This window comes from Amblyomma maculatum, chromosome 7, assembly GCF_055883805.1.
Source record: "Amblyomma maculatum isolate TAMU_Amacu chromosome 7, ASM5588380v1, whole genome shotgun sequence".
In the NCBI taxonomy this organism is placed as follows: domain Eukaryota; kingdom Metazoa; phylum Arthropoda; class Arachnida; order Ixodida; family Ixodidae; genus Amblyomma; species Amblyomma maculatum.
The window spans coordinates 126,276,984-126,298,265 of NC_139350.1; the positions used below are offsets into that span (position 1 = coordinate 126,276,984).

The 21,282-nt window shown below is 46.2% G+C and overlaps 1 protein-coding gene across 1 annotated transcript in view; it reads left to right on the plus strand.

Annotated features, from left to right (window-relative positions):
- The first annotated feature begins 4,740 nt into the window (after window positions 1-4,740).
- LOC146184684 (uncharacterized) overlaps window positions 4,741-21,282 on the plus strand; it is a 114,236-nt gene continuing 97,694 nt past the window's right edge. The window contains exon 1 of the mRNA XM_084609454.1: window positions 4,741-5,037. Within this exon, the coding sequence (XP_084465580.1) occupies window positions 4,849-5,037 (189 nt within the window). The 5' untranslated portion in view covers window positions 4,741-4,848. The remainder of the gene's footprint in view (window positions 5,038-21,282) is intronic.

Here is a 21,282-nt window from a genome sequence, read left to right on the forward strand (position 1 = left end):
AATGTACCCAGCGTCGGAAAACCTGCGTCTCGTCATCTGGAAGTATCTGTTCGACTAGTTCAAAAGGGATGGTGAGGCACCGTTTCTGCGACGCTGGCACATTTGCTTTTGTTCTGTTCATGGAGGCAGACTGGAGATGACAGCTTTGCGTTATTGGCTTGAATTTTCAATAGAATACATTTGAAATGTTTTGTAAATGTTACAGAGTAATGCACAGTCACTTGTGGCCTACTATGTTTAATGTGCAGTGGATATTGTCACAATGGGTTTCATGTGTTGTATAGACGCTGGGATCAAATCATGTCCTCCCCCTCCCCCCCCCCCCCCCCTCCTCCATCTGTTACTGCCTGAGAATTGCAGTGCTGTGCATAGATCATCGGGTTGTCCAGGTGGCTCCTTTTTAGTCTGTATAGTCTGTCTTGGTGGAGAATATGTATGGAAGCGTATGTTTGAGATATTGTTACTTAGCTGTATTCGCTGTTCGTAATGAGGATGAAGAAGTGCAACAGACTCCGAGAAGACGACGATGCTGAGTGTTGTGAAATCGGTGCCCTCATCAACGTTAGTTGTGCGGACAGCTTTCGGACTGTAGATCTTCCACGTAACATCTCTTGGTGGAGGTGAATCTATTCGATCATCTGTCACAAGCTGGATCTCCGCAGCGGCCTCCATGTCGGAACCACTACAATGACTACAGACGCCTCTACCTCTACAGCCGCCGCACCTGCTGTTGTCATGGCCCACACCGTGACCCCGGAACCTTCTGCGGGACGTAGGCGACTGGCTAGCCCTATACGAGCTCGTGAGCAAGCACAACCGGTGGGATCCCACACTCATGCTCGCGAATGTAATCTTCTACTTGGGTGGTACCGCGCGGGTGTAGTTTGAAGCCCACGACGACGACCTAATATCTTGGGATATCTGCAAACAGAAGCTACACGACCTGTTCGGAAAGCCTATTGGCCGCCACATCGCCGCCAAGAAAGCGCTCGCCTCTCGCGCCCAAACGTCTACGGAGTCTTATCTCACTTACATTCAAGACGTCCTGTCTCTATGCCGCAAAAGGCGACCAAGGCATGCCTGAGGAGGATAAAGTCGGCCATATAGTAAAAGGCATTGCCGACGATGCCTTCAACCACCTGTTGTGCAGGGATTGCTCCTCCGTGGACTCTGTGCTGAAGGCGTGCCGACGTTTCGAGCAGGCGAAACAGAAGCATGTTTCGACATGTTCGTAAACAATAAGTTCTCTTTGTAAAAATTGTACCGGAGAAAATTATATCTAAATAGGTTGTGCAAATTACGCTATTTTTTGTTGTGTGTCCACAACTGGCAGGTAATCATGCTTATTTCAACATCACATTGCCCTTTCCCTGCGTCTCTGATGACCAGGAACCTTTTTCTGAGTGTCACCATAGAAACGAGGAATAAGAAGATTAGAGCTTTTTTTTTTGTTGCAACCCCGTTTCCCTGACCAAAAGCAAAAAAAGTACAAGATAAAAATGAGGCAAAGGAGGCAGTGAACTTTACAGAGGTAATGAAAGAGCGTACAGCGAGAGCAAGAAAAGCCACTATCGACCGTCACTCGTCTATCCTCAACGCACTTTTCAGACTAGCATATGTAGCAATAAGGAATTGATGTTTTCAATCTCAACTAATACACCGAGCTGGACTAGGAAAACATCCAGCACTGTATGGAACTTTATTTTCCCGTTTGTCTCCCCGCGCCTTTCATCCCTTCCTCATGGCTTGACAGTAGATGAGTGAGGAGAAAAGTAGGCAGACGATGCACCGCTTTCTACCCGGCGACCACCCTGCCTTCTTCGCCATAGCCCTTGGTGAGCCCTGGGCGAGCCAATGACAGCCCCTCCCCATTAATGTCACGCGTGCCTGAAGACGCGTTCAAAGATAACATTCGCGCAAAACACCGGCGCCGGTGGTTGCCATGATGCTCGGGAACTGCAATAAAAAATTGTCTGCAAATATTTTAATCAATGCTGAAGCCGTGTACGCAGCATGACGCTCAGTGAAATTTACTTTGTGCGTTGAATTTGATAGGCACCTTTCTAACATCTTTCTGTGTCTCTTTAAGGTTATTTTTGACCAGTTTTCACTTTTTCTGCGACAGCTATCATTCATCCCTTCAGCAGTTAGTAACGATTAACAGCTGAATAATTCTGTTTCTTGGGCATAAATTGAAGCACGTAGGTGAGTACAATGAAATTTTGCTATGTAATTTGCCTTAAAAGGGCTAAAGACTTCTGAAAAGTTTGTAAGAACTGTTTTTGTGTAAATATATTTCTATCAGTTCTAGGCACCTGGAAAGACACTAATGACACAGAACATCAAATTCCGAACATGCTGACATAAAAAACTGTGCTTTCTCTTCCTTGTTATTCATGCCTCGAGGACGAATTTATAATAATATAATTGTAATTAATCAGTAACTGCAGAAGGTTCCACTAAACAGAATGCATTCCTTATATCAGCATAAAAAGTTACATATATGTGCCTAATTGCGTTAAAATTCGCACAGACATAACGAGAATAGCTTTATTGTGGTGTACCCTTTTACCATAAGACCTTTGAACATTGAACACATCTACAAAGCGCATCGAGTCAGTTGAAGTGAACCAATTTAACAAAACTGAAACACAAAGCTGCCATTACGTTAATTAAAAAATTCGGAGTTTAACGCCTCGTAGCTGCAAACTGTTAAACGGGAATGTCGTAGTAAGGGTTCTGTATTAATTTAGATTACCTGGGATTGTCTAACAAGGGCTGAAATTGCACAGCATGCGACCACTTCTATATTGTGTCTGTATATATATACGACCCCTTCAGCTCGATCTGACACCGCGGCCTTAATTATCGGGGACTAACATACATATAAACGAAGCTGCCGGACTACGAAACAGAACCTACACAAAGAAACGACGCTTTTTAAACTGCAGGTGTTGCAGGTGACTTGACATTTTACTTCTTTTTTTCTTGCTTGTAACGTCTTTTTATTTGTGCCAGAAGACGTCAAGCGCGGCGGCAGCTTATCGTGGGGACAAAACCAAGGCGTTCGTGTGTTATGCGACGCCAGCACACAATAAAGAACCCCGGTGGTCGCAGTTACCGGAACCCTACAAAACCAAATTAAAGCAAGCAAGGTGCCAGAATTCGGTTTATATTTTAAAGCGCCTTTTCGTGGGCTTGGCTGTAAATGGTTCTCGTAAAAACGTAGCAGAGAAGTCAAAACTGGAAGTAACTCTCAGGAGCCTAACTGTAAGAAGCTAAATTTCTGCTGAAGCAGGTGAACAGTATCTCACATACTAATCTTGAAAAGCCGCGGCTTTGGAAAACGATGTCATGTTGGTTCAAATAATTTATTGCATGAATTTTGAACCCAAATGTTCCTATTTTCTCTTCTATGTCGAGCTTCTTACCTTCCTCATTGTTTTTCGTGTTCTTAGTGCTCTCTTTACTCAACCATTTTCTTTCATTGGCGGGAAATGAACAAAATTTACAAAACTCGGACTTCGCTGATTTACATCGGGAAACAATACGCTGTGTAAAGCACTCTGCATTACCGCTGTTGTCCAAAAAGTTTTAAATCCTTTATAAAATGTTTGAAACCAGAACTGCACCCTGTAAAGAACACTAATAGTAGAACCACAATCGCAGTCATTTGAAGCCTTATTTTTCAAATATTGTTCTTGTTTCGCCTATTCTAATGCAGTAGCCGGAGATGGACACCCAAGGAACCGGTAGCTGAGTCGGCTATTGTGGCTCGCCCGTCTCTCATTGCATAGCCTATGAATCGAAAATAAGGGTGCTAAGTATAGCTACGGCTTGAAAGAACCCCATTCCTGAGTACCTACAATGCTCCCGGCCCCAGATAGCCTGGAGAAGCTTCCTTTCTGATAAAATCTCATAGCCAAAGCGGAAAATAAAACTTTGCTGTCCATTGAAGACAGAAGAAAATAATTATGAGTGATAAAATAAATTTATGCGGAGAAAATGCGACAGAAGTTCTTGTCTACTCGTAAATCTATTATTTTTCCTAGTTCTATCCAATATTTAATTAAGCGATTTCTACTGTATCCTTATTCTAATTTCATTCTAATCGCTTCTCGTGTGCACACCTTATGACACTTTCGGGCTGACTTTCCAGTTTTCACAGTTTTCATCTACATAACGCTCCTAACGGGACCATGGAGGAAGGATCAAAACTGAGGAGAGGTCGTGACGTCACTTTTCGCGACGACGGCCCGCGACCGCAAAATGCTGTGGCGCTACTACACAAGGGGCAGCTTTTCCCCTCGCACTCCTCTGTGTGCCCTTCCCCGTCTGAGCGCTTCTCCGCGTCATCCGACGCCGACGCCGGAGCCGTCAGCAATGCTGCCCCATAGCAAAGCTGATGCTGTTGCTATTTGACCCATATCTAGCTAATAAAAGTGCGTGACTTCCTGCACGTTTTTCACAATGCATCTGGAATACATGGGGCCTCTTCTCTGTTTTTTTCCCTCCTCCATGTAATGGGACCGTATTAGAAAGGTACGTGTTCGTAATAGAGTTTCTGTTTTTCTGTTTCCGCGTCAGCGGCAAAAGTACTCAGACATCCGCTCAGACAGCTGTTGCTATCACTAAACTCTCCCGTTTGTAATTGGTGATTGGCAGGGGTACAGCTTTCATATCGAGCGCCCAGCTTGAAACCTGTAGCTTTTAAAGAACGTTCAACCTGCGCACACGCACGTACGCGGTTAGCTATCCCTATTGTTCACGACGTGCGCCTCTGTTAATTCTTATCGGTGAACCTAACTAAGTTCTTTGGCAGTTTTGATAGCATATGCTTTAGTAGCTATGTCTGCCCAAACTCCTGCACCAGAGGTAGTGTGTGCATCCAGAGAAGAGCCCATCGACTCCAAGGTATCTCTTGTCATTGAAGACTGCGTTGTCAAGTCTCGAGTCACAGGTGCCTCTGTCCCAGATGTTGATTTTGCAACATTTTTCACCGAGGCCTGGCATAAGTATGAGCATCGAGCAGCCCTGGTGAGTTAACATTATGTTTAGTTGATCGGATCATAATTTCACTAGCATTTCTCATAATTAAATGAAAGAACAAATCGGAGTTCAGTGTTACTCCGAAACGGGAACTACGTATGGTGTTTGCAATACACTTGTACATCGCTGATATTATAAATTCCGCGACTCTGCTTATTTTGACATTTATGTCAGCACTGGTTCGCCCTGTATAAAACCAGTAGCGGCGTTTTCGCTAAACTAATAAACAAAGGTATGCCTGCCCGGAATACTACTTGACTTAAAGTCGAAATCAGAGCTTTGTTGTCTGTAGAATTGAACTACTCATACTGTGAGTTTTACTCTGCTTTCAGTTTCCTTGCACGCACGCACGCACGCACGCACACACACTCATACACACACAAACACACACTCATACACACACACTCATGCACGCGCACACACGCATACACAAGCACACACATGCGCGTGTGCGCACGCACATGCACAAACCCACAAATTGTTTCCCTGCTTCTTTATAAAGTGCCTTAGTGTATGGATTAGATGTGTCAAGCAGGTTCTTCTTTAGGCAATTCCTGTAACAAATCATTTGTATCTCGAACGCAGTCTGAATTTACTCGACTTTATTTTTCATTTCAAAGGTGAATACAGCAAGCCATAGTATCGACTATGCAGCCCCAACATTATATGACTGGGAATATATTTGCAATCACCATTTCGGGAGGCACGTTTGCGTTCTTTATACCCTTGAATTCGGCTGCACAATATTGTTCTGGAATGGTACGTGCGGACAGCTCGCTTTTGGAGGCTTCCTGGTGCTCCGTGCAAATTAAGGCGAATTCTTTAGCTATGAGAAAATGGCCGTAAGCTTCTGGCGAAGTGGCTGATTATTATCTTGTTTTGCGAACCACCGGATGCCAGTTTTTCAGCTGCTCTCCTCGTTCGCAGTGTAGGAACTCCTTTCTCATCTTCAGACTTCGTTTCTAAGCATTGCCTCTATTTGTGCTCCAGAATCTTGTATTCGACGCATATTTAGAAAAACGCAGGGAAGACGACCACATTGTTTCCCTTCATCTTTTTATCCCTTAATCCTTTTCCCCCAAGTGCAGAGTAAAAACGATTTCTTTTCCAGTGAACTTTCCCGTCTTTGTTCCTCTACCAGCAGCTTCTGAAAAATACATTCGTGCATTATGCTGCCATGAAAACGTACACTTTGAAATTTTGGTCCTGAAACTAAGACGAGGTGAGATTTAGACATACATTAACGGATAATTGATTTTGGGAGCGCAAAGATCATGTACGACAGTGAGGATCTGGAGGGGAAGCAGCAGAAGAGTGTCATTAACACGTAAAGATTCCCCTCAATTTTAGCGCCGCACCACTAAAGTCCCCATTCTTAAAAAAAATCCGACGTCAGCGTCGGCATTCTCATGTCGTGAGCGAACATTCATGGGCATGGCTCTGACAGGGTGTAGTTGGCTGACGACATGGCCATACGCTGACTGGTCATGGGGCTGGGTTACGCCATGGAACCTAAGGACATGGCCCATTTAGGTGGTGCCGCCAACAGCAGCTTCGCTTTAGAAATGAGAAAGTGGCATCGGGACGCAGACTTCCAGCACCCATGGATAACGAGTTAGGCAAGCTGCATTTATGCAACGTACTTTCGAGTAGAGCGCGCCAACGTAGGTTCGCAGGAGGAGCATGCAAACGGTATCTGTTGACGATGTCTCGTGACACTTTGAAAGGGGAACGTGTTTTTTGTGTGAGGAACGTTATGCTGGTGCGCCCCCGTGTGGAGCACACATGCATATTGACGCAGTGGCGCAATGCGAGTGAGGGGTGGCGACTATAGTGTAAAAATATCTATTATGAAGATGTGCTTGTTTGGACACACGCGGAAATAAACAACACAGAGGTCAGGCCGTTGTGCCTTGGACACTTCTGGAAAACAAGCAATACGGAGCTCTATATATTTTTAAATTGTGTTTCTTAACCCAAAAGTGCTAAGACTTTTGCCTTCCCATAGAGCCTCCTGTGTAATTTTTGAGTAAAACTGAAAAATATATCTGAGCAGACATTCAGCCGCTTATAGCTATGTCGAGTAGGGAAATACGTAATCTAAACACTTCAAAAACAAATTCCGGCCGCCATGTGAGTGGTTAACTACGCGAAAAAACGTGACGATATTCATTGAAGCTCTATTCACCTTATTCCTTATGAGGCGCTATAGCAAGCAGTGATCATATATTCTTGATAACTTCACGCTGTTCCGTCTGTTGCATCTCACAAGGCCACACTTTCCATAAACCATCCCTTACCAGACACCTGGCCGTGATTTTTCACTCGCAATGGCCATGCCGACAACGTCGAATTTTTTGGAGGACGGGGCCTTTAACGATATCGCGTTAACACTATACACCTTACTGCTGTCCGCCTAATCTAACACTGTCCACAGGGCACTTCCACTTTCCATCCTCACGCTCTCCCTACCTGGGCGGATGGCCGTGTGATATGAATAAGGCGCGGCAATGTGCAATCGTGTTTAACACCCGCCTGAGCCTCTTAGCTTGCCCTCCCCCCCCCCCCCCCCTCCCACACACACACACTTATGATGACATGACTGTGGACATTGCGTTTACTAGGGCTGACACGTGGCATTGATTGCGAGGTTAGCGATGGATAAGCGAAATAAATCTCCACGCGGATAACAAACACATGCAACTGGCATTGGCATTTTGGGCCAATCCAGCTTTCACTCAGATTCCCAGTAGAGCAAAGGTACACGTCCGGTACTTTTGTTTTTCTGTTCATTGTTCCTCTATGGAAAAATTACATGAACCAGAGGTGCAGAATGCGGTAGGCGTCAACTTCCAGACTCTTCAAAATTTTGTCAATAGATGCCAGGTCAAGTGCTAATAACTTCAAATATGCGTCTAACTAATCACGCGAACTGGAAGTCGTTAATTCGTGCTGGCAATGACTTGCAACAACCTAAGGGTAGCCTTTGGTGAGCTAGTTTACGAATTAATGCATGTTATTATGGCTTTACAAAAATTTGGATAATTTGTATTTGATTTTATGCATCCCAGCTGATATTGTATCTAACGACTTTGTATCCAGTACAAATATCCCCGTTGGTATTTTGAGCCTAAATAAGTATTATATTTATTTTGTGCCTCGTCATAGACAACCCAATCAGCAAGGCTTATCTTAGCAGTGTAGAGACACGGCGTGTCATAACATAAACACAAGAAACGAAAACAACGCGAGGACACATTAGCCTCCGTGCAGTGGCGACACAAACAATGTAATTTGTCTATAATTACACCGCCGAGAAAAAGCAATGTCCATCCAAAATACGCGCCGTGAGCACCGGCAGTGTTTTACAGGTCACATTCTGCGGCTATAAAGAAGATATGTCATTCGTGATCAAGATATTCACGCAGAATCGTTTCTAGCTTCTCCTTACTTTCAGATATTCCCAATATTACAAGATTTGGATATCGGCATTACCTTACCACAGCGTTCGGTGCTAACGGCCAGCAGATGACGTTAGTTGCTGATGCACCAGAAAGCTGGCAGTGAACCATTCAAACATCGATACCTACATTTTATCGGTTGTTAACTGAAATGAATTACTCACAGCTGAAGACAAGAAATTCATTCCACTGAATTAGTGTAGAAAAAGCTGGCAGGCTATAAATGTCCTATTTCTGTAAGGTTCAAGGGAAAGTTTTACAATTTAAGTGCATCGCCTTTTTCCGGAACCATGGAGCTTTTTTTATTGTTATAATACTCCATACTCTCTTACTAAGGCTCTTAAAGAGAGGGTAATGAAGAAAAGTAGGGTTCAAGGAACAAAGCTATATTGAGAAGCAGTGAATGCATTGGAGGGACTACGCGGTTAGTTTTAGCCGCGTGCCGTAAAAGATGAGGCGGCTTCGGCACGCACTACATAGAATGCGCCGGACTCTTACCTCGGCCGTAGTCTGCCGCCGCCGCTCCTCGAGTTTTCGTTCAGTAGATGTGGCTGCGGTCGCCATGCTAGGCGACCTACACAAGTGGTGAGGAGAGCCAAGCCTTCAACCGTGGCGGCGTCCCAAGATGGCCGGCAGGCAAGACCCGCCTTTTGACCCACTGCTGCCATCGTGCCGGCCTGTAAGCGTAGGTGGGTGGTTCGGCCAAATGGAGGCTGTGATATACTTGAACGACAACGCCATCCAGCCGCTCAAAACCACGCAGCCCTCTGCGACAGCCTATCATCCCACATCCTGTTCCAACTCGCCTGCCCTGCTTCGGGTTGCATGACCGCGCGTTAAGACGCGATATTTTCTCTTGGCTATATATTAGAGGGACGAGATTCAAGTCTGCAAATATGAGGACTCCTTAAATTACAAGTTAAAACGGTAATTAATGTATTTATTTATTAGCGGTATAACAGAAGCATTCTGCCTCTTACCTGGTGCCCACCGTAGCCCCTAATAAAGCCCCAGGGATTAAATGATTTTAAAGCGAGTCAACCTTTTTTGTAATTTTGGACCTTCCAATAAAAATACATGGTACCCATATCGCTGCAGCCGGTTACCCCGCGGGCTAAAATGGAGCACAGTCTGGTACTGGGCATAAAATATCATTGTCTCCGTCAACATTCCTCTATACGCAAAGGCGTTCACATGTCCTACTCAGCCCACTGATGAAGAGAAAACTATAAGGGAATATATTTTATGAATGTGAAATAATAAAAAATCGTGGAAGGGAATTGGCTACAAGTAGAAGAAAAAACAACACATGCTGCCGGTAAGATCCGAACCCCATTATATATATATATATATATATATATATATATATATATATATATATATATATATATATATATATATATATATGACTTATTTATTATTATTTTGCATTTAATTTTTGTCATTGACCAGAGTTTGTACAATCATGAAATTAGCTTGAACGATAATTGAATACAAAGTAGAATGGAAGCAACGTGTCGATGGTGATAACCGGACTCACGACCTCCGAATGTCACTTCCGGCGCCCTTACCAATTGAGTGTAATAGGGCGTTTATTGACGCCCAGATGGAGAGCTGTGAGGAGAGGACCTTGCAACGGCGAGCCCAGCGTACTACTTCTTTGTCTTCGTTGCACAACGCACTGGTGCATCTCGATGGCTGAAGTGCTGACTATCACAGTACAATTTCACCCCGGGTAAAAAAAGGAGCCATCCTGGCGACTTATGGCGCGGAAACCACAGCGGGGTCATAGAATGGCTTCAATCGGTTCACGTGAACTGTTTCACGACCACGGCGACGCAAGTCCGCAGAGGGCGTGACGGGCTCAACTACGTAGTTGACAGCAGATGTTTGCTGGAGGACCCTATATGGCCCGTGGTAGCGAGCAAGAAATTTCTTTGAAAGGCCAGGGATTGTGGAGGGCACCCAGAGCCACACCAGAGAGTTCGGGAGATATGACGAAGCTTCGCCGGTATCACGGAGGTATTTTTGTTGCCACTGATTTTCTGTTGTGAGAGAGCGGGCGAGCTGACGGCATTCTTCTCCGCATGTGACGGCATCGGATAGTGGGGAAGATTCGGAAACGTCAGGGCGGTAGGGAAAAAGTGTGTCCATGGTACAGGGTGGCTCGCGCCCGTAAAGGAGAAAGAATGGAGAGAATCCAGTAGTGGTTTGTGCCGCGGTGTTATATGCGTAAGTAACAAACGGTAGAACTTGGTCCCAATTGGAATGGTCGGTGTTCACGTACATAGCCAGCATGTCACCGAGAGTGCGGTTGAAACGTTCTGTCAGTCCATTCGTCTGAGGGTGATACGAGGTAGCGGTGCGGTGTATGATGCGGCATTCTTTCAGGAGAGCCTCAAGAGCGTCTGATAAGAAAACGCGTCCGCGGTCACTGAGCAGTTCGCGAGGGGCACCATGGCGAAGAACCAGGTTTTTCAGAATAAAGGCAGCCACGTCGCGTGCGGAAGCAGAGGGCAGTGATGATGTCTCAGTGTAGCGGGTCAGATGATCCACTGCCACGATAATCCAGCGGTTGCCAGCTGAAGTTGTAGGAAGGGGACCGTATAGATCTATTCCGACACGATCAAACGGACGGGCAGGACAGGGCAACGGCTGCAATGGAGCAGGAGACTTGAGAGGAGTTTTTCGGCGTTGGCAAGACTGGCAAGAGCGGACAAAATGGCGGACAAAGCGGTACATTCCACGCCAGAAGAAGCGTAGACACAAGCGCGTGTAGGTTTTCAACACTCCGCTGTGGGCGCACTGGGGATCAGTATGGAAAGCAGCACAAATTTCGGCGCGGAGATGACGGGGGATGACTAAAAGCCACTTCCTTCCGTCGTGAAGATAATTGCGGCGATAGAGCAGCCCGTCACGAATTGAAAAATGGTGAGCTTGGCGGGCAAGCGCCCTAGACAAACGACCTGGAGAGTGACTTGAAAGAAAGTCCAGAAGTGTAGATATCCACGGGTCGCGCCGCTGTTCCGTGGTCATGTCGATAGTGGCAAGCGAAGACAAATCGTAGGCGCAGATCTCATCAGACAACGAAGAGGGAGGCAGCGGTGAGCGCGAAAGAGCGTCCGCGTCAGTATGCTTGAGGCCTGAGTGATATATGACACGAATGTCATACTCTTGGAGGCGAAGAGCCCAGCGAGCAAGGCGGCCGGACGGGTCCTTGAGGGACGCAAGCCAGCACAGAGCGTGATGATCAGTGACAGTGACCACATAAAATGGTCGGCCATAGACATACGGACGGAATTTGCCGATGGCCCAAATAATGGCCAAGCATTCTCTTTCCGTAACAGAATAATTTGACTCTGCCTTGGTCAAGGTGCGGCTTGCGTACGCCACCACATAGTCTCGGATACCAGGTTTGCGTTGGGTGAGAACGGCGCCTATCCCAATACCGCTAGCGTCAGTGTGAATCTCAGTTGGCGCATTCGGGTCGAAGTGGCGGAGGATGGGAGGCGAAACCAAAAGACGGCGTAAGGTGTTGAAGGTGTCATCACAAGCAGGTGTCCATGCGGAGAGGTCGGAGCTGCCGGAGAGGAGCTGGATGAGAGGAGCAATAATAGAGGCGAAATTTAAGATGAAGCGGCGAAAGTAAGAGCACAGGCCGATGAAACTTCGTAGCTACTTCAGTGATTTTGGGCGTGGGAATTCGGCAACTGCACGAAGTTTGGTGGGATCGGGAAGAATGCCATCCTTAGAAACGACATGACCTAGAATAGTTAGTCGGCGAGCAGCAAAGCGGCACTTCTTCAAATTCAGTTGGAGGCCAGCGGCAGCGAGACAAGTGAGAACGTCCTTCAGTCGGAGCAGGTGGGATTGAAAATCGGTAGAAAAGACTACGATATCATCGAGATAGCAAAGACAGGTTCGCCACTTGAATCCACGAAGCACAGTGTCCATGAGGCGTTCAAATGTGGCCGGGGCATTGCAAAGCCCAAAGGGCATGACGTTGAATTCATATAATCCATCTGGTGTGATGAAGGCAGTTTTAGAGCGGTCAGCGTCAGCCATTGGCACCTGCCAGTAGCCAGATCGTAAATCCAACGAGGAGAAAAACTCGGCGCCCTGCAAGCAGTCCAGTGCGTCATCGATGCGTGGCAGAGGATAGACGTCCTTGCGCGTGATCTTGTTGAGCCGGCGGTAGTCGACACAAAACCGGAAGGAGCCATCTTTCTTAGGTACCAACACAACTGGAGACGCCCAGGGACTGTGGGATGGCCGAATGACACCACGACGGAGCATGTCGTCCACATGATCAGCAATTACTTGGCGCTCCGAAGCCGACACACGATAGGGGCGCTGGCGCAAAGGTGCGGTTTTGCCGGTGTCGATGGTGTGCTCTACGACAGACGTACGGCCCAAGTCAGTTTGAGGAAGGTCGAATGAAGAAGCGAAGTTCTGCAAGAGGGCGACAAGTTGATCACGTTGCGCAAGTGGAAGATCAGCATCAATAGCACGTTGGAAAACGTCGGAGGGCGTCGAAGCGGTCGCAAGATCATAAGAGCACAGACTAACGTCGAAGGAGGGGGTTGAGTCAGCAAGAGTGGTGATATGACTGGGATCAAGCTCTTCAAGACGTCCAATGCATTCGCCACGGAGCAGGACTGCTGGGCAAGAAAATGGGTTCGAGGCGTAAAGTGCACTCTTGCCGTCTTGAATTTCGAGAACTGCGAACGGAAAAAGGAGGCAGGGATGACGGGAGGCGGCTTCGGAAGGTGTAAAAATCGCAGTCAAAGCAGTTGCCCACTCACAAGACAGTGGTACGAGGGCAGCAGAGAACGGAGGAATGTCATGGGCGACGAGAAGTCTTGCAGTGCGGGGAGGGGTATAACAGAAGGGGGCATCACAGAGTGGGGCGAATGCAATTTGCGCACGAGCACAGTCAATAACGGCTTGATGAGTCGATAGAAAATCGTATCCGAGGATGATATCATGCGAGCAGTTCGGCAGAACAATAAACTCGATGGGGTACAAGACGTCTTGAATGAGCACACGGGCTGTGCAAGATGCGGAGGGGTGAATGTGCTGTGATGAGGCGGTGCGGAGCGAAAAGTCGGAAATAGGAGTGGTCACTTTGCGAATTCGACGGCAGAGCGCTTCACTGATGACGGAGACGGCTGCACCGGTATCGACGAGAGCGAGAACTGTGGCGCCTTCTACAGAAACTTTGATAACATTAGCGGGACGACACGGAGGACTTGAGGAATTCGAAACAAGCGCAGTTCTTGCCCCCGCAACTGCGACTGTTAGTTTCCCTCAACGGTGCTAGTAGAACGTCGCAGCATTGGAGAAAGCGATCGGCGCCGAGGAGAATGTGATCGACGAGTGTCATAGGTTTGGCGATCTTGTGAGACAAATTGAGAACCGGGCGGAATCATTTGCGAGCGTGAGTCGGTATCGTACGGGTAAAGTCGAATGTCAGGCTGTGAAGGTTGGAGGCGCTGGCGACAAAGGCGTGCAACATGGCCCGGCCGACCGCAGGCATAGCAAATCGGAAGGTTGTCCGTAGTACGCCAAGGTTTCATAGGATGTGGGCGGAACCTTGAGGGTGAGGCTTGGAACGAAGGCTCAGCATGCGGCGGTGAACGGTAGGCAGGGACCTGCACATAGGAGCCAGATGCGGGCGAAGGTGGTGGCCTAGCCGTTCCTTGGGCATACGTGAGAGGTGCCGTCACAGGCGGCAGCACGGGGTTGGACGGCAAGACATCAGCGACGTGTTCTTGCACGACACGGCGTATAGTAGGGGCCAAAGATGGAGCCAGTTCAGGAACGAGGCGGCCCGAGTCTTGAAAATGGGGAAGGAGTGAGGTTTGACGTGCGACCTCTTCACGAATAAAATCTTTGATCTGTTGATTCAGCGGGCTCCCTTCAGAAGTTGGCGAACCACCCAGGGCTAATGCGGACACGCCTTCGTCGCACACACTGGAGCGGCGCCTAGAAGCGCGCCGCTTGCGGAGCTCGTCGTAGCTCTGGCAAAGCTTCACGAGTTCACTAACGCTGGTGGGATCTTTCACTACCAGCATCTGGAAGGCGTCCTCAGAAATACCCTCGAGGATGTAGCGGATTTTGTTCGCTTCCGGCATGGCCGGGTCGACTCGTTTGCAGAGATCAACGATGTCTTCTATGTAGCTGGTAAAGGTCTCATCAGCGCGCTGAACACGATCGTGCAAACGTTGTTCGGCACGAAGCTTACGCACTGCCGGGCGGCCGAACACTTCCGCGAAATTCTTTTTAAATGTCGACCAAGATGACAGGTCAGCCTCATGGTTGTGAAACCAGAGGTTCGCCACATCCGTCAGATAGAATATGACGTTACTGAGCTTGTATGAGTCATCCCACTTGTTGTAGCTGCTTACTCTTTCATACGATGACAGCCAGTCGTCGACATCTTGGTCGGCCGTGCCACTGAAGAGGCAAGGATCACGCTGGCGCACGACGCCAGAACACATGATCGTGGGTGGAACGGCCCGGCAGCGTAGAAGTGGGCTCGTCTTGCATGGCGGTTGTAGAGGGTAGTGTACGGCTTCGCAGTTCCAGTTTGGATGGGATCGTACCCAGCACCTCCACCAATTGTAATAGGGCGTTTATTGACGCTCAGATGGAGAGCTGTGAGGAGAGGACCTTGCAACGGCGAGCCCAGCGTACTTCTTCTTTGTCTTCGTTGCACAACGCACTGGTGCATGTCGATGGCTGAAGTGCTGACTATCACAGTACATGAGCTACATTATCGGTTGTCCAACCGTCTACATTTTTGTATAATAATGAAGCCTATAACCGAACTTTGAGATTGTTCACCGGCGCCTCATCCATAGCGGCGGAGGTGGAACATACTTAATTGCCTTCCACTTGAAGCTCGCAGCACTGGCAAATATGTATACAGACAACTAACAGCTATATATATAGTACTCGGTTCAACGCAGCATCTATGTCGCTCTCTATCAGTATCTGTCTTCCCGCCGTTTTATTCAATTATCAAGCCAGTTTGTTGAATTTTCATTATTGCATCGCGTGCAACGAACGCATATAGTTGTCTTTTTTTTCAACCAGCCGAACATGTGCCGCCGCACAGATGCTGAGGATGCCTCTAGAGAATGACATCAGGACTTCTACTTTTTTTTCACTACCCTCAAATGACTGAGGCGCAATCAAGGCCGCTTCCATACTGTGGTCAAGGGCGCTTGCAACATGCAGAGTCTAATGGTATTCTACGTTATTTTTATATCGGAAGGAAATAAATGGTGGTGATGGTTTTTTTCTCCTTTTCGTAAACTTTCCTCGTATTCCTTGTAGTGGTCTCTGTTGTTCACCCTTAGCAAATAGAAATACATTTGGAGTGTAGAGCCTGATAATCATTATGTATTTTGCATACAACTTGTATTCACCAATACGTCAAAATATATAACAAATATATTTCTCGATCTCGTGCATTATATTCCAAATATAATTATATAATTTGAGGAACATACCACCTGAAGTACGCTTCGAGCCTGTTTCGAATACACGAAAAAAATACATTCGTAGTATTTATCACAATGCAAAGAAAAACGCACTTTCGTAAGTCCGAAATTATTACGTACGAAGTATACTGTAAAAGCAACAAAATGGCAGTCCAGGAAAACATTATTCCAGCATACGTTATGTCTCCATTCAAGAGTCTAGTCTTCAAAAACCATGCATGTTTCGGCGAACAGACAAATGCTTCCTCATAACATACAGCAGGCAGAATACCCTTACCCTTACCGCGAGGTTCTCCTCAGCCATGCTGAATTCATTGATGGAACACGGTTATAGTAGGAAGTTGGAATAATTTTAAGTCACTAGGAACCTCTTTTCTAAAATGTTTTTTCTAAAACACACTCGAAATATTAACTTGCGCTTCAGCGGCGAACGGGTGGGATTGAGAGGGATTAAAGGCTATAGGCATTGACAAATCGTGTGAAGCCATCCTGAACGCTGTATGACGAGTGGTTGAATAGCGATTTTGATACCAATGTCGGAGAATATGTACAGTTGGATGCACTAAGGATCGTCGGTCCTGAACTCTCCCACGGGCTACTTTCTAACTTAAGCAGCAGATATATGCTACAGTTCAGTTCAGTTCAGTTCAGTCGATCAGTCGTGTCCGACTCTTCGTGACCCTATGGACCATGTCACGCCACGCTTTCCGGTCTTTCACTATCTTCCTAACATCACATAACTGCATCTGCAGTGCCTCGAGGATGCCATCTAACCACCGCGTTCGCTGCCTACCCCTTCTCCGGCGACCCTCAATTTTCCCAACATCAAATCTTTCTCCAGCGACTCCTCTCTTCTCATCAGATGACCAAAGTAGCTGAGCTTTAACTTTAAAATTTGACCCTCCAATAAGCAGTCAGGGTTTATGGTCGACAATATCGACTGATTTGATTTTCTGGCAGTCCAAGGAACTCTCAAGAGTCTTCGCCAACACCACAATTCAAACGCGTCAATTCTTTGGCGTCAGCCTTTTTCACAGTCCAACTCTCGCATCCATACATCACAACTGGAAAGACCATAGCACGAGTTATACGGATCTTGGTTGGCAGACTAATATTTCTGCTCTTTACTAGGCGGTCAAGGCTAACCATTGCTCTCTTTCCCAGAAGCAGGCGTCTCCTAATTTCATGGCTGCAGTCTCCTTCCGAGGTAATCTTGGAGCCAAAGAAGAGAAAATCTGTCGCAGCTTCCACTTCTTGTCTATTGATGCTCCAGGACTTGATAGGGCAAGACGCCATGATCTTTGTCTTTTTAATGTTCAGTTTAAGCCCAAACTTCTCACTCTCTTCTTGTGCGCGCATCAGAAGTCTCTTGAGTTCCACTTCACTTTCTGCATTAAAGTGGTATCATCCGCATATCTAAGGTTGTTGATACGTTTTCCAGCAATCTTCACTCCAGCTGAAGACTCGTCCAGACCGGCCTTCCTCATGATGCACTCTGCATATAGGTTAAATAGGCAGGGCGACAGTATGCAGCCTTGCCTCACTCATTTCTCAATCGGAAACCAATCAGGAAGACCATGCCCAGTTCTGACTATGGCCTCTTGTCCTTCATACAGGCTCCTGAGGAGACAGATGAGGTGAATTGGAACTCCCATCTCTTGGAGAGCTTGCCATAATCTGCTGTGATCTACGCAGTTACACGCTTTCGCATATTCAATAAAGCAGAGTAGATGGGTTTCTGGAACTCGCTTGCTTTTTCCATAATCCAGCTAAGGTTGGCAATTTGGTCTCTAGTTCCTCTGCCCTTGCGAAACCCAGCTTGCACGTCCGGAAGCTCCCGATCCACATACTGCTGCAGCCTTCCTTGGAGGATTTTCAACATCACCTTGCTAGCATGCGAAATAAGTGCGATCGTGCGGTAGTTGGAACAATCTTTGGCACTGCCTTTCTTTGGAATGGGGATGTAAACGGACCTCCTCCAATCCTGTGGCCACTGCAGGGTTGTCCAAATCTTCTGACATAATGTATGCAAAATGTTAACAGCGTCATGGGTGAGGTTTTAAAGCAACTCAGTTGGAATGCCATTAATTCCGCTAGCTTTGTTCTTAGCAAGGCTGGCTAAGGCCCATTCAACTTCACTCTTCAGGATGCCCGGCTCGAGATCAGTAATCACAACCGTCTTATGTTGGGTTTGCACATTCGGGTCCTTCTTGTACAGTTCATCTGTGTATTCCTGCCACCTCTTCTTTATCTCTGAGGCTTCAGTGAGGTCCTTGCCTCGTTTGTCCTTTATCACGCCCAGCTTAGCACAGAAGCTTCCTTTGATATCTTTGATTGTCTTGTACAGAACTCTTGTGTTCCTTAATTGGCTGTTGTCCTCGACTGCTTGGCACTGTATGCTCAGGAAGGCATTCTTATCTCTCCTTGCTATTTTCTGAAAATCCGCATTGAGAACCTTGTATCTTTCTCTTTCCCCCATAACTTTTGCCATCCTCCTTTCCTCAGCTATTTGCAAAGCCTCTTCAGATAACCAGTTTGCTTTCTTGCATTTCTTTTGTTTTGGAACTACCTTAGTAGCAACTTATTGTATTATATCACGAACATCAGTCCACATCTCTTCGGGCTCTCTGTCTTCTAGATCTAATTCTTGAAATTGATTCCTCACTTCCACAGCATATTCTAATGGAATTTCATCCAGATCATACCTGTAAGGTCTTCTAGTTTTATGCGTTTTCCTCAATCGAGGCTTAATTTTGGCAACAAGAAGCTGATGATAGGTGCCACAATCGGCCTCAGGCCTTTTTTTACTGCTTGTGTAGCGCTTCTCCATCTCTGCCGGCAAATAATATAATCGATCTGATTCCTGTACAGACCATCCGGTGAAGTCCATGTGTACAGGCGCCTCTTGTGCTGTTGAAAATGAGTATTCGCTATGGTCAGGTTGTTTTCTTGACAAAACTCTACTAGCCTTTGTCCAGCTTCATTTGGCTCGCCAAGACCGAACTTGCCTATAATTCCGGATATTTCTTATTCCCGACCTTAGCATTCCAGTCTTCTATGAGAAAAACGACATCTGATGATGGGGTGCGGTCTAAAAGGCATTGCAGGTCCGCATAAAATCTCGCAACGTCAGCTTCTTCAGCAGTAGTGGTCGGTGCATAGACTTGGATAACTGTTATGTTGAAAGGGTGACCTTGGATCCGAATTGAAATCATTCGGTCGTTTTTGGGGTTGTTACCTAGCACTGCTTTGCCCATTCTTCTATTTACTATGAGAGCGACCCCATTCCTTCTCTTGGATTCGTGCCCACAATAAAACACATAATGGTCGCCGGAGTTAAATTCTCCCATTCCGGTCTACTTGAGCTCGCTGATACTCAAGATATCAATGTTCAATCTGTCCATTTCTCGCTTGACGACATCCAGTTTGCCTTGCATCATAGATCTTACATTCCATGTTGCTATGTGATATATCTCCTTGCAACAACGAACTTTCCGGTCGTTTCTCGACACATCCACAACTGAGCGTTGTGGATACAACGTTGTGGATACAACATACAACCTATATCGCAGTTCGCGCGATATAGGTTGTATGTCTCCCGTCCAACAGATCAACCTAGCAGTTATCACACACACACACACACACACACACACACACACACACACACACACACACACACACACACACACACACACACACACACACACACACACACACACACACACACACACACACACACACACACACACACACACACACACACACACACACACACACACACACACACACACACACACACACACACACACACACACACACACACACACACACACACACACACACACACGCGCGCGCGCGCTTTAGCATGCAGTGGTGCTGGAATGGCTTTTGCCCTAACTATAGGCGGTCAGTCCGTGGAACAAATTTTGAAATCTCGTAACGGAGTTGTATGAAAACGGACACAAATCTTCGTGGAAAACTTTGTCTGTATTGCTCTTTTTTATTATTGTCAGCTTTAAATCTGGTTGAATATTTATATTCATATGGCGTTTTAAATTTTTTTCTAGTTTCGAAAGTATAGTTGCAACATATTTGAAATGCTGTCCAAATATAAGAGCTTCATATTTTTGGCGCATATTGAGTGCTTTTGCAGAGTGGTGAAAATTCATTATTTTACATGTTGGTATACATTCTGCCAGGATCAAAATTGGTGTTGAGTATAACAATATCGCTTAAAAAGTGCCGTCACTCTATTGGTAGCAGACTTGTAATGTCGCCATAATAATACGAACTGAATTAAGCATACTTTGGTGTCGGAAATACAGTAACCAGAGAAAAGTTGTATTGTAAATGTATTTGTCATAACTGTTTGTAGCTGTTCTCATATAATACTTTTAGAAAGCATTCATTCTGATATAGGAGTGTAGATAAAATATCGAATAATTTGTATGAAAGCCCTACAGTATCTTAACAAACAAATTTTAACACAGCCTTTCTTGTTAAAGAAAGTCTCTGTTGTTTTAAGAGCTCAATAATGATGTCTCGAATACTCGATCTAAGCTGTGGCTTGCAATATTTTTATTACTTTCATGAAAAGGGGCAGCATGTGCCTCTTCATTATTAGTAAAATTACCCGCGCTGCACCTGACCGTAAGCTCCTTTTCGGAAGTGTAAGCGCAATGTGCGAGTCAATAATATGCACCGCATCAGCACTTTCTTCCCATTTAGTAGTGTTATACTATTTCCAATTCATGCACAACGTTTCTGTGGCGTAAACTGAGTGCAGCAGATGGTTGAGGGCACCAGATGTTTCTAGGTAATGGGTGAGCTGCTCTTGTGTTTTGTTGTTGGCAGCATCGCTGGAGCTTCACGCGGTTGAAGCTGATTCTGGTGTCATTGCACAGATCCAGCCGGCGTCGCAGTTACGACCATTTATGAACCCTTTGCCTGTTTCACTATTCTCAGGAACCCCTTTTCATGTTCACCCAAAATCCTAAAGCACGACAGCTCTGCCCACCGTTCCCAAAAACTTGGCAATTTTCTGGGAAAAGTTTCTGAACGATGTTTTGCTTATACATTTTTAAAATCTCACAATAAAAAAAAAACTACAGATGTACTTTCGGCAGACTTCTACTTTTTGATCTAACATTTAGAAGTGTGCCTAATGGTTTTGTATGGCAGACCGACTTATCAGTTGTGGACGCAGGAGAAACTTCACAAGCAAAATTGTGATAAGCATCAAACTTTTGGACTTCTATCCA